At 42.2% G+C, this 12,500-nt stretch overlaps 1 protein-coding gene across 1 annotated transcript in view; it reads left to right on the top strand.

The window, feature by feature from the left end:
• The first annotated feature begins 4,986 nt into the window (after positions 1-4,986).
• The window catches only part of LOC138973015 (uncharacterized), a 22,629-nt gene continuing 15,115 nt past the window's right edge, over positions 4,987-12,500 (top strand). Inside the window, exons 1-2 of the mRNA XM_070345662.1 lie at positions 4,987-5,141; positions 8,458-12,500. The exon at positions 8,458-12,500 is cut by the window's right edge and continues 889 nt beyond it. Coding sequence (XP_070201763.1) covers positions 8,480-12,500 — 4,021 coding nt within the window. The 5' untranslated portion in view covers positions 4,987-5,141; positions 8,458-8,479. The remainder of the gene's footprint in view (positions 5,142-8,457) is intronic.

Below are 12,500 nucleotides of genomic sequence, written 5' to 3'. Positions count from 1 at the left end.
TTGCTGACACAGTCAGTCACGATGATTTGCTGACAAAGTCAGTCACGATTTGCTGAAGCAGCCTCTTTGTTTTTTCAGCAGCTGTCTCGATTACAGCAATATTACTATCGCCTAAGGCGAACTATGGGCCACAGAAGGCCCGCTGTGAATATAGTTACCAGAAACAAAACCGTGCTTCGCACCGAACAGTTCGACAGTGACTGACCTACTGACCGAACAGTGACAGTCGCTCATGATACAACCATTCTTTTGCCGAGTCTGAAATTGATCTTCATAAAACTATGTGTAAGTGTAACAAAAGAAAGAACTAATTTCTTTCATATTGCCTGAATAATAACTTTATTAACTGATAATCAAGGTGGCATCGCCGAATGACTGCAAGTGCAAGGCGATCGAAGTGGCACGCGGTGTTCCTCCGGAAAAGGCCGAAGCGGCTGTGACGTCAGTCGTTCAGTGGTGCGTTTAGGAATCGCAAATTCCGCCCTGCCCCTCCTCCCCCCCTCCCCCCCTCCGGCCTTGTTCATGATGTTACCTTGTCTTATACTTGTTTTGCTGGTCATATTTACATTACTTAGTCTTCTGCTGTGTAAGCTTAGTGTTTTGTGCTCCTCGGACTTTAGATTCTTTCCGTGTGGTTCGTGTGTATCATTATAGACTTTTTCTCGGTGTAAGTAAACCAAATAGATTGTTCTCAGCCTCTGTTCATTTTCTTCCATATTTTCCAGCATGTTGAAAAACTCTCAGATTCTGAGAGCACACACACACACACACACACACACACACACACACACACACACACACACACACACACACACACACACACACACACACACACACACCATCATCTGACACATTAACTGATTTTCGACTGACCGATCAATTTGTTGTTCAAAGCATCTACCATAATTATGGGCTTTTTATGAAATTATTAATAAACACAACCCTCTTTTTGAGAATAACATATTGATCGGGGTGAGTCGCATAGAAAATGAATCTTTGCCTGTTGTACACAATTTTAAATTTTACACGAAAAACACGTTTTTACGCTTATGTCAAGAAAAACATAATTAATAGCAGCTAGACGGGTCAAGAAAATTACAAGTGTTTATCGTAACACACTTTCTGCTTGAACAGCGCTATTCAATCTAAAACATTCCACCCCAAAGCTGGCCTGATGTGACTGCCGAAGAAATTGGAAATTATAGGAAGGCAAGGTAGAACGGACATCCCCCTCCCTCAACTCTAACCACCATCATTCACCCTTTCCTCGAGCTTCTGCTGACATCTCTTATCTCGTACACACGCATAGACCCCAGTATGACGGCTTACTAGTGCCAAAACCTCATAATTGTAATTATCAAGGGAAAATTAGTAATTTTCCCTTGATAATTACCATTTTCACCTGTGTATTACTAATTTTCCCGGGAAAATTACTAATTTTCCCGGAATAATTACTAACTTTCACCTGTTAATTACTAATTTTTAGTTTTGGCTCACTTCCTGATGGATTGCTATTGCCAAAACTAAAAATTAGTAATTTTCCCGTGAAAATGAGTAACTAACAGGTGAAAACAGTAACTGACAGCGTTAATCAGTAATTATCACGTGATAATGGGTAACACCAGGTTTTGGCACTAGTAAGCCGTCATAGGGATTACTAGTGCCAAAACCTCATAATTGTAATTATCAAGGGAAAATTAGTAATTTTCCCTTGATAATTACCATTTTCACGTGTTAATTACTAATTTTCCCGGTAAAATTACTAACTTTCACCTGTTAATTACTAAACGAGTAAAAACAGTAACTGACAGCGTTAATTAGTAATTATCACATGATAATGGGTAACCCCAGGTTTTGGCACTAGTAAGCTGTCATACCCCAGGGCCTGCGGCACACTATAAACATTCACCCGCATCCCTTCGCCGGGACGGACACGGGTCAACTTTATGTGCAGACCCAGAGACGGTATCCATCTCCCACCCCCGTGTCACCACAATGGCACGTTAAAGATCTTGGTCATTCTACCATAAGTGCAGATGGTTGATACCACCTAAACACGCAAACATCAAAAAGCCGTGAGGGCGTAAAACTCGAATCGTATAAACCAATTCATGTCCAATATAGGCAATTAAGACCTGACGGACAATAAGCCCCTTAAAATTTACTTTTTTTCGCTCTTACCACCACCATCCGCCCTACCCACTTGTCTTTAGACTATATAGCTACGTGGGGGGTAACGTCCAGTTGCGGGAGGCGAGGGGGGACTAGAACAAAGGCCCCTCTGTTATGACGGCTTACTAGTGCCAAAACCTCATAATTGTAATTATCAAGGGAAAATTAGTAATTTTCCTTTACTAATTTTCCCTTGATAATTACCATTTTCTCGTGTTTATTACTAATTTTTCTGGAATAATTACTAACTTTCACCTGTTAATTACTAATTTTTAGTTTTGGCTCACTTCCTGACGGATTGCTAGTGCCAAAACTAAAAATTAGTAATTTTCTCGTGAAAATGAGTAACTAACAGGTGAAAACAGTAACTGACAGCGTTAATTAGTAATTAACACGTCATAATGGGTAACCCCAGGTTTTGGCACTAGTAAGCCGTCATAGGGCTTACTAGTGGCAAAACCTCATAATTGTAATTATCAAGGGAAAATTAGTAATTTTCCCTTGATAATTACCATTTTCACGTGTTAATTACTACTTTTCCCCGGAAAATTACTAACTTTCACCTGTTAATTACTAATGTTTAGTTTTGGCTCACTTCCTGACGGATAGCTAGTGCCAAAACTAAACATTAGTCATTTTCCCGTGAAAATGACTAATTATCCCGTGAAAATGAGTAACTAACGTGTGAAAACAGTAACTGACAGCGTTAATTAGTAATTATCACGTGATAATGGGTAACCCCAGGTTTTGGCACTAGTAAGCCGTCATACTCTGTGGTCAGTCGGCTTCCCAGGGCCAGCCAAGCTCGCCTCAGCAACACATGTGAAAGTAATTAACTCGCTCGGCACCGGAGTTTTGCTAAGGAATAGAGTAAAACTCCAATTCGGCTACACAAAAGTTGTCAGCTTAAAGTGACCTACTTTCTCTGCTCAACGCACGGGCTATTCGTACTGTATTTCCTCTTGTACACTTACAAGGCTCGTATGGGGAAAATAAGAGATACCAACAAAAAATGTATGTGTACTGCACTTTTCTCCACACATGTATAAAATTTATGTCATTCACCAAAACTGAAAACTTTTCTGTCGTCTGCTCGCGTTGTAGGGATTAGCTGTTCTCTTCTCCTCCCCTTGTTGCATCCTAGTTCTTCAGTTGTTTCTAATGTTCCGTTGATGTTGTGTTTTGGTCTTCCGTTCATAATTAGTCTTGTTCAAAATTAAAAAAAACTCAAACTTCTTGTTGTTGTATTCGAATGAACTAATAAAAAGCTGTTTAACAGCTGTGTTGTCAAATCGAGTTTTTTTTCCAAAGTCAGTGTGGCGCCTGCGCAAAACAAATGCGCATAAGAAACGGCGTCTGCTATCAAAACCTGAGATCAACGCATCGACACAAAAACTGTCATTTTGTAAGTTTGGAACAACAAATCAAGGTCAGAACAGCTATTAAATCGCTATTGTATTTTCAGAGTAGCAATAGGGTCCGATATTTAGACTCGAACAAGTATAATATTATACTTGTCTCGTCTAAATATCAATATTATAGCAAAGAGAAGCAAGTGGCACCTACACAACAACAAGGCGACTTGTATTTTCATATATGAGAACGTTTACTCACCTTTGAACTTAAGTCAGAATACTGTCTTCTCGGCGCAACTGACATCTTCGGGATTTTCAGCCGTGCGTCCCAAATATTAAGATGGCCTACTTCGACCAGGGACCTATATCTAATATAGGTCTATGCTTCGACTGACCGCAATCAGAGACTCTAGTGTATACTCTAGAGTCTCTGCCGCAATCCACCGACTGAAGACGAAAAGTGCCTGCGGGATTCATTGCAATGCTTGGAGTAAGTTGCCTGAAAATGGATGAATTCTGTTGCTAGGGTGGATTGCTTTTAAGTGGGGAGGCAGTAAAACATGCCATTGAGATAAGATATGAATGAAAAAAGGTAAAAGATTAAAACTTCTTCTTCGGCGTTCCAGGATTTTTGGCCTCAGGTCAGACTTCAAGTTTTTGTAGCTTGAATAAAGCTAGTGGTCAGGATCAGGGAGTCTTTGGTGCCCCAGAGTTGCTCCTGCAGTGTGGCAACTTGTGGCCAGTGATCTGTTCTGGCTTCCTGGTGGAGCGGGCAGGTCTGCAGGATGTGCTCCGGGGTCTGTGGGCCTGTTTCGCACGGGCAGTTCGGTGTGTGCGACAGACCAAGGCGGTGCATGTGGGCACGCAGTCGACAGTGTCCAGTCCGTAGGCGGAAGAGGATGGTCTGCTGATGGCGCTGTAAGTTGGGCATCTGATCATCAGATGGCAGGCTGTGTTGGGCATTCCAGGTGGTTTGGTAGTGTCAAAAGATTAAAACGACGGAGTGGAGAGCGCACTCTTTCGGGTATTCCCATTGCCGGTGTGTATGTGCGCATGATTAATGCGCGGTAGGGCCTGTGGACAAAGGCGGGTCGAGAGACGATTCCACTGACTTGTATCAAATTTATGTTATTAGTGTTCAATATCTGTGGTTGTGTGTACAACGCAGTCGGCGGTTCACTGCGTTAGCTTCAATCTGTAGCCCTTTAAGCATGAAACCCTGTCGAACTTACTGGTGCGCCAGCGCAGACTATTTATAGAACACACAGAATCGGGAATACCCGACGAACCCGGATAATTATATTCATAAATAGTGCAGTGAGAATAGTCAACACGTATTGTAATCATCCTGCACAGAAGTGATGTGTGGCGTCGCGTCACCATGCCAAGTCTGAGACTGTAGTCTACTATACAAGTCTCTGATGTCAAGTAAAATTGATGGATTAAATCGGCAGCTTGACGATGTCATTAGACACATGATATTCTGCAGTAAGAAGTTGGGAGATATGCAGCGAAACAGATGTGCTCAGCTTTGAACAGATTCAGTGTTTTCTGAGGAAATTGCGATGACAGCGAACGCTTGCCGTCATCGACGGTCGGCACATTCATCGTAGTGTAAGTTTCTGAGAATACGGCATTGCTTGAAGTCTGAATTGGGCATGTGTCATTGTATGTGTGTGTGTGTGTGTGTGTGTGTGTGTGTGTGTGTGTGTGTGTGTGTGTGTGTGTGTGTGTTTTGTTGGTGTTTGTTGTGTGTGTGTGGGGGGGGAGGGGGTGTATAATAGATGCATGTTTGTGTGTGTGTGTGTGTGTGTTTGTGTGTGTGCGTTTGTGTGTGTGTGTGTGTGTGCAGTGTGTAAGTGTGGGCCAGTGTGTGTGAGCGAGCTTAACTGACTTCATGCAGTGTGTTTTGCTTGAATCAAACTGTTAACTGATTCGGATTGAGGTATTTTGTTTCTCTTTTTCTTTTGCAGTTTTTTCCAGTGAGCTGAAAAGAATTGGGAGCCGTCTTTTCATTTATTTGTATAAAATTCGTTGATTAATTAGTCACTATTTTGTTCATCTATTTCACAAGAATGGCATCCTGTGAAGTAGTAGTGGTAACAGTAGTAATCTTCTTAGCCGTAGTAGTGGTTGCAGTAGTAGACTAGTACAGTGTATTAGTCGCACTAGTTGTAACTGCTGCTGGTTATCACAACATCCACTCATACGGTTTTACTGGTGTGCTCTATTTAGCAAAATGTGTACTGTTAAGTCGGGGTGGTGTAGCTAAATAGTGCCTTGGTCCAAAGAATTCGCGTAAAATGATAAATGCATGATGCAATCATTATTCAATTCATACAGTATGTGTCCGAACTTTTGTTGGTTGGTCGTGTGAGATTGTGCAAATCAGCATCTTCATCCTCATTTGCCTTCTTCCGTTTATTTATTAATTTGTTTGTTTATTTGTTTATTAGACCGGCACGGTTGGCCTAGTGGTAAGGCGTCCGCCCCGTGATCGGGAGGTCGTGGGTTCGAACCCCGGCCGGGTCATACCTAAGACTTTAAAATTGGCAGTCTAGTGGCTGCTCCGCCTGGCGTCTGGCATTATGGGGTTAGTGCTAGGACTGGTTGGTCCGGTGTCAGAATAATGTGACTGGGTGAGACATGAAGCCTGTGCTGCGACTTCTGTCTTGTGTGTGGCGCACGTACGTTATATGTCAAAGCAGCACCGCCCTGATATGGCCCTTTGTGGTCGGCTGGGCGTTAAGCAAACAAACAAACAATTTGTTTATTCATTCATTCCTCAATTAATGTTCTTAATTATTCATTCATTAAAATATATCTTTATATTTGTATTCATTTATTTATTTATTTACAATACATTTATTGATAATTATATTTATTCATCAATTGATTTGCTAATTTATTCATTCATCAATGTATGTGTATATGTGTGTAGTTGTTTACTTATGTATTTACTTATGTTTGTATTTATTTGTTAATTTGTTTATCTACTTATTCATTTTATTTATTTATCTTTTGTTTTATTTGTTGACACATTCATTAACTTACTTATGTATGTATTCAATCATTTGTTGATTTGTTTGTTTACTTATTCATTTATTAATTCTTCAAGCAGAGTGTGTTTATTTATTTATTCATTTTATTTATTTATCTATTGTTTTATTTGTTAACATATTCATTAACTTACTTATTTATGTAATCATTTGTTAATTTGTTTGTATACTTATTCATTTACTAATTCACTTATTTATTTGTCATACTGATGTAAAATAATCATGATCACCATCATTAGAAAATAGCAGTAGCAAAAGTTGTAGCAACAGTAGTAGTAACAGTAGCAGTAGAGTAGTAGAAGCAGTAGTACGAGATAATAAAAGTCATAGATACAGCAGTATAGTAGTACACACTTGTCATGGCCCTAAATCAATTCTCTTCATGACTAAACAGCACACCGTTCCTTCATCTGAATCTGAAATGAATTTGACTCTTACTGATATTATACCATCTGAATCTGAAATGAATTTGACTCTTACTGATATTATACCATCTGTCAGGAAATTAAGAACTCTTGGTTTGCTCTTTGCGTCAATTCAGGACTGATTTTTGTTGGGTTATTTTTGTTTGATAATTAATGATAGTTAATTAAAAACTCGACATAAAATGGCTGGTATAGTGAACTGGTTGAGTTTTTTACATTTAGTCAAGTTTTGACTAAATGTTTTAACATCGAGGGGGAATCGAAACGAGGGTCGTGGTGTATGTGTGTGTGTGCGTGTTATGCACGCAATTTTTGTTTCTATAATGACGTTTGTCTCGGTGACTTTGGCATCATAAGCAGTGGAAAAAACAGGTCCCTGCCAGACTTGCTTGACATGACCTCATTTACATGATACACACGTGTGATTTGAACGATTATTATCTCACGGGTGTCTCTCTCACGTATGTGGGATAAAAACCTGTACAAGATAGCAGCTACAATAACGTTAGACATGGTCAGTGGATGTCACTTACATCTAAATTAGAATTTTTTAAAAAGAGTGTGGCTGTTTGCCTTTTCTCTTTTTTAGTTTTCATTATTAAAAAATCAAATCAAATCAAATCAAATTAACTTTATTATATCATCTTGAAAAATTACAGTAGTGGACAAACGAAACACTACAACATTATTAACATTTAAATACCTGTACTAACTAATACAATTATCCTTGACTAAACACATCATTGCATAAACGCACTCTCACTAAAAAAAGATTCATTACTCACAAATGAAATTCAATTCCTCTTAAAAAACATTACATTATTTATTACTTTGTTTGCTTGTTTGTTTGTTGTGTCTGTCACAATAATTGAACACTTGCCTTCTTGAGATGAAAGAAACAACGCCTAACCAGTTCATTTAGAGACCGGCACGGTTGGCCTAGTGGTAAGGCGTCCGCCCCGTGATCGGGAGGTCGTGGGTTCGAACCCTGGCCGGGTCATACCTAAGACTTTAAAATTGGCAATCTAGTGGCTGCTCCGCCTGGCGTCTGGCATTATGGGGATAGTGCTAGGACTGGTTGGTCCGGTGTCAGAATAATGTGACTGGGTGAGACATGAAGCCTGTGCTGCGACTTCTGTCTTGTGTGTGGCGCACGTTATATGTCAAAGCAGCACCGCCCTGATATGGCCCTTCGTGGTCGGCTGGGCGTTAAGCAAAACAAACAAACAAACAAACAAACAAAGTTCATTTAGAGTTCATCAGCTCATTATTATTTGTTTGCCTGTCCACTTCAAAGAGTGAATGTTTTGTTTTGTCTTAAAATAAATGTTTCAAGTACTAGCCTATATTTCCCTTTATTCTTGATTTTGAAAAGTTAGAAGTGTATTTGTTTTGGATTTTTTCATAATTACTTAACTTACTTTTTGCGTCTTTTTTTCAAAACAGGTGTAATAACACTCCTTGAAACATGGATCAACACAGCCGATCTTCCATTCTACCAAGCAGGCATGACACCAGCTTTGATGACGACGATGACATCATTTTCATGGGGACAGAATCTCCTTCCATTCTGAGAAAAGTGTGGTCAGATCCAATCATAAAACAGGAACCAGAGACTGTCGAGGAGGAGGATGATGACGTCATTTTCCAAGGAGTAGGCACACATCCTGCTTTCATAGTATCTTCTACACCAGTAACCAGAGACGCGAAGAACGTCTTGCCTCTGACTAGTGATCCTCACACAGCTACCAGCGCGAGCAGCTCTCTTTCATCAGAACAACGTAACACTTTCATTGCTGGTCCTTCTGCAACTTTGCCTGGCCGAGATGAAACTATTACTGAAGGTGAAGAGTCGCTTCCAAGAAGTGTTTGCCTGCCTTCAGGATCACGCCCCGCTACCTCAGAAGCTAAGTCCGGCGAAGCACTGTCTTCTGAAGAACTTGGTCAACCCTCCATAAGATGCACACACGAGAACAACGTAATTTATGGTGACTCTATCGTCCTTGAGTTCAGTGAGGATGGCGAAAGTATTTCTCATTATAGTGCCGATATGGAAGCTCCTGATGAAGCTGATGAGGAACTACAATCATCTGCAATGTATCAGCGTCCTGATAGACAAATACAGGATGGTAAAGACACGAGCGAGTCAACAGTCAACGAACAAGAAGAATCAAGTCAAAGTGGGAGCTCTGCCACAGCAGGTCACAGCCAAGCCGAAGAAGCAGGCTCAAGTTCAGAAGAAGCGTTCAGTGGATTCACAATTAACAATGTGAGGTCTTTGAAAGTTGAAACTGAAGTATTCAGTCAGCAGATCACAACACAGGGGTCCGCGAGTGGCTTCAAGAAAGAAACAGAGTCAAGAAATATTAATCAGTTTTCGAGTTGTCATCAGCCTTCTGCAACTCAACAGACCTGCAGAATATCTGTTGACGTGCCACTGCCAGAACAGAAACCCAACACCCTTGAAACCGGAGCAGCACCAACCAAGTCACTGAGGCAGTTATCGGCAGAGGGGTACTACCGCTGTGGCGGGTTTGGCGGCATGTGCAGATTTCATTCCCTGATTCCTAATGATTTTGAGAAGCATCTGAGAGAGGACCATCCATACGACGACATGTGCACTTGTGTTCATTGTGGGAGTGCCGAAATGGGTCTGGGCAATTTCCTCCACCATCTTGAGCAGCATCTCTCCCTTCAGTCTCACGCACTGTACTGCTCTGACACATTCTGCGAATTCTCCTCCTATTCACCAGAAGAGGTGATAAGTCACATGGGGACCTGTCACCCAGCTCACAGAAATCACATCTGCTGGCTTTGCAACGACAAATTTAACCGCCTGCAGGAGTTTTCTAACCATATAAAACGAAACCTTGTAACCATCGCCAAATGTCCGCACTGCTCAGCGAAAGACGTGAATGAGAAAGCCATACTGTCACACATGATGTCCATTCACCCTGACCATGGCCGCAGAGTTGACTTTCACAAAACCCTCCTCTGTCAGGACCGCAAGATGAACAGCTGGAACCAGCAGAACGTCCCAGGTGCTAACAACGACAGTCAAGGGCCTTCAGCCCACATGCTGGCCCAAGCAGTTCCAGCTGAACACATCAGCTTGGACAAGGTTAGTCACAGTGGTTTATTAAGGCAGCAGAATACCCATGTTGACAGAAAAGTAGGCAGAATCGCTCCCATCACTGGACTACAGACACATGCATTACCACCAGACGAAATGCCTCCGCTACAGAGACAAAGGCCAACTGTTGTCAACGAAGAGGTACAAAGGCCAGCTTTCTACAATTTTCTGCAGAGCAGGGACCCTTCATCTGACAGACCTGAAAATGCATTTAGGACTTGGGAAGAGAATCAACAGGAGGAAGAATCCTCTGGCAATCCTCAGCATGTCTTGACTGCTGCAGGTTGTCCTGAGACAACCAGTCTTCAGAAAGAAATGACAACCAATGATGATCTGCAACACTTTCTAGGTGTAGGAGGCAATGATCAGCGTGAAACTGGAGAAAGTTATCAATATGAATCAAGCACAACTGACACTCAGCATTTCTTAGGGGATGAAGGCAGAAACCAACATGAAAACGCACAGCCTGAGAGTAATGAGCTCTACTTGGATGGGGCCAAGTTAGAACGGAACCTGGTAACCTCTGATTATCCCATCGAGGGTGCTCCCGTGTCTCTTGAACAATCGTTCGGTGTCCAAAGCAGTCAGCAACATATGAACACTGGAGATACTAATGAAGCCACGACCACCAGTCTGCAGGAACTAGGAGTCGTGACAGACGCATGTGAAGAAGGCTTTAGATACATTCAAACAAGTGAACATTGCGACATGGACGGTGGAGAAAAGGTGACGGGTAGTTTGCAACTTGTCCAGACTAGCACAAGTGGTACGAACCGCAGCCTGGAATCTGCAATGGATGGCCAGCTAAAAGCATACAGTTTCTCTGCTGATCCTGATTTTAATAATGTCAAAAACGAATCCTCTCGGCGCAAAAAGGAGAGTGGTTCTGATCCTGATCAACAAAGAGCTGAAAACACAACAGGCGATTGCCCTGGAAGCAGTATTAGTGAGACGGTCAAGGAATCTTGTGCACGGAACTCACACTCTATTCTGTCAAACATACAAAAGACAGCAGGCAGCACAGCAAACTTCGGGCCACAAGCCGAACACGCTATTACAAGAGAAAGAAAAGAAAAAGGGAGTCCTCACAACGAACATCAAGTTGGTGGTGCGACTGAAGTAATGTCACCTACGAGAGATGTTCTTGTCGTCATCGAAAGGCAGATTGACATTGAAACAGTCACCATTCCGTTGGAGTCTTGGGTCTGTCAGACACTCAGGCGGCAGGATATAACCGAGGAATTGGATGCATTCGAAATTCTGTGCAATTACTGTGACTTTGGCTCCCGTACCGTGGACGATCACATGAAGCATCTGTTTTCCTCCCATCCTGGCTCTTTTAAGGGGTTTGCTTGCCGCTTGTGTGACTTTGTCTCTGCTGACCTTGATTCAAAGTTCAACCACAAATGTCGACGATTGCGTTCTCTTCCTGAACAAGTCACCAAACCGATTCCAGTTCAGCCAACATCTCACAAGCAGAAAGCAGCACAGAAGAGTGCGTCTGCGAAGAACAGGTCCAAGCCAAAGCAGACTGTCAGAGCGAAGCCTTTAGTGCACTGCAACCTGTGTACAAAGGCAGGCATTTCCCACCCCAACATGCGGCGTCATGTCTACAGGGATCATTCTGAAGTGATGGTGTGCCCGCTGTGTCAGAAGAAGCCAGCCAACGACCGAGTTTTCTTTCTTCATTTTAGAGATGTGCACCCGGGCAAGCGTCGCCTCTTCTACACAGCGAAGGTCTCAAACTATCTGTCTGTGGACATCCCACCAACAACTCCGAAGCAGAGACGTAGGAGTGTTAATACTTTCAAAAAGTCTGACAGGCCTAAGGCAAAGCCCTCCATGAAAACTGGAGCTCTTGCACCGTCTACTTCACAGCCATCAAGCACAAAGAAGACATACAAATGTCCTTTGCGAGTATGTCGGCTGTGCCAGCACTCTGGCCATAGCTTGGCAAGGATGCGTTTGCACGTGTACACAGAACATAAGCAGAAGATGAAGTGCCCTAAGTGTGATGTCTACCCGATCAATGATAGAAACCTTTACCAACACCTCTCTGAGTCGCACGAGGAAAACAAAGATACGCTGTACAGAGAATGTAGGTCAGTGAAGTGGATCGGACTTGCCATAGTCAAAGCAGACGATCTAAAACAGCCAAAGAAGCGGAAATATACTAACAGTGCAGCGGAGGCTTTACGTGCTAAACATGCACAAGTTGTCCACGAAAGACGTAGACACACAAATGGTAGGTTTAGAACTAAAATTACCAACAGGCATCGAAAAGTTGTTCCTCCAAGAACAGAATCAAGACCTTCCAACGCAGGCGTTTCTGTAGCGGCTGATACAAGTTCAAGAG

Source organism: Littorina saxatilis, linkage group LG8 (genome assembly GCF_037325665.1).
Source record: "Littorina saxatilis isolate snail1 linkage group LG8, US_GU_Lsax_2.0, whole genome shotgun sequence".
Lineage (NCBI taxonomy): Eukaryota > Metazoa > Mollusca > Gastropoda > Littorinimorpha > Littorinidae > Littorina > Littorina saxatilis.
The sequence above is the reverse complement of the archived record's forward strand: the minus strand, read 5'-3'. Positions and strand labels throughout refer to the sequence as shown.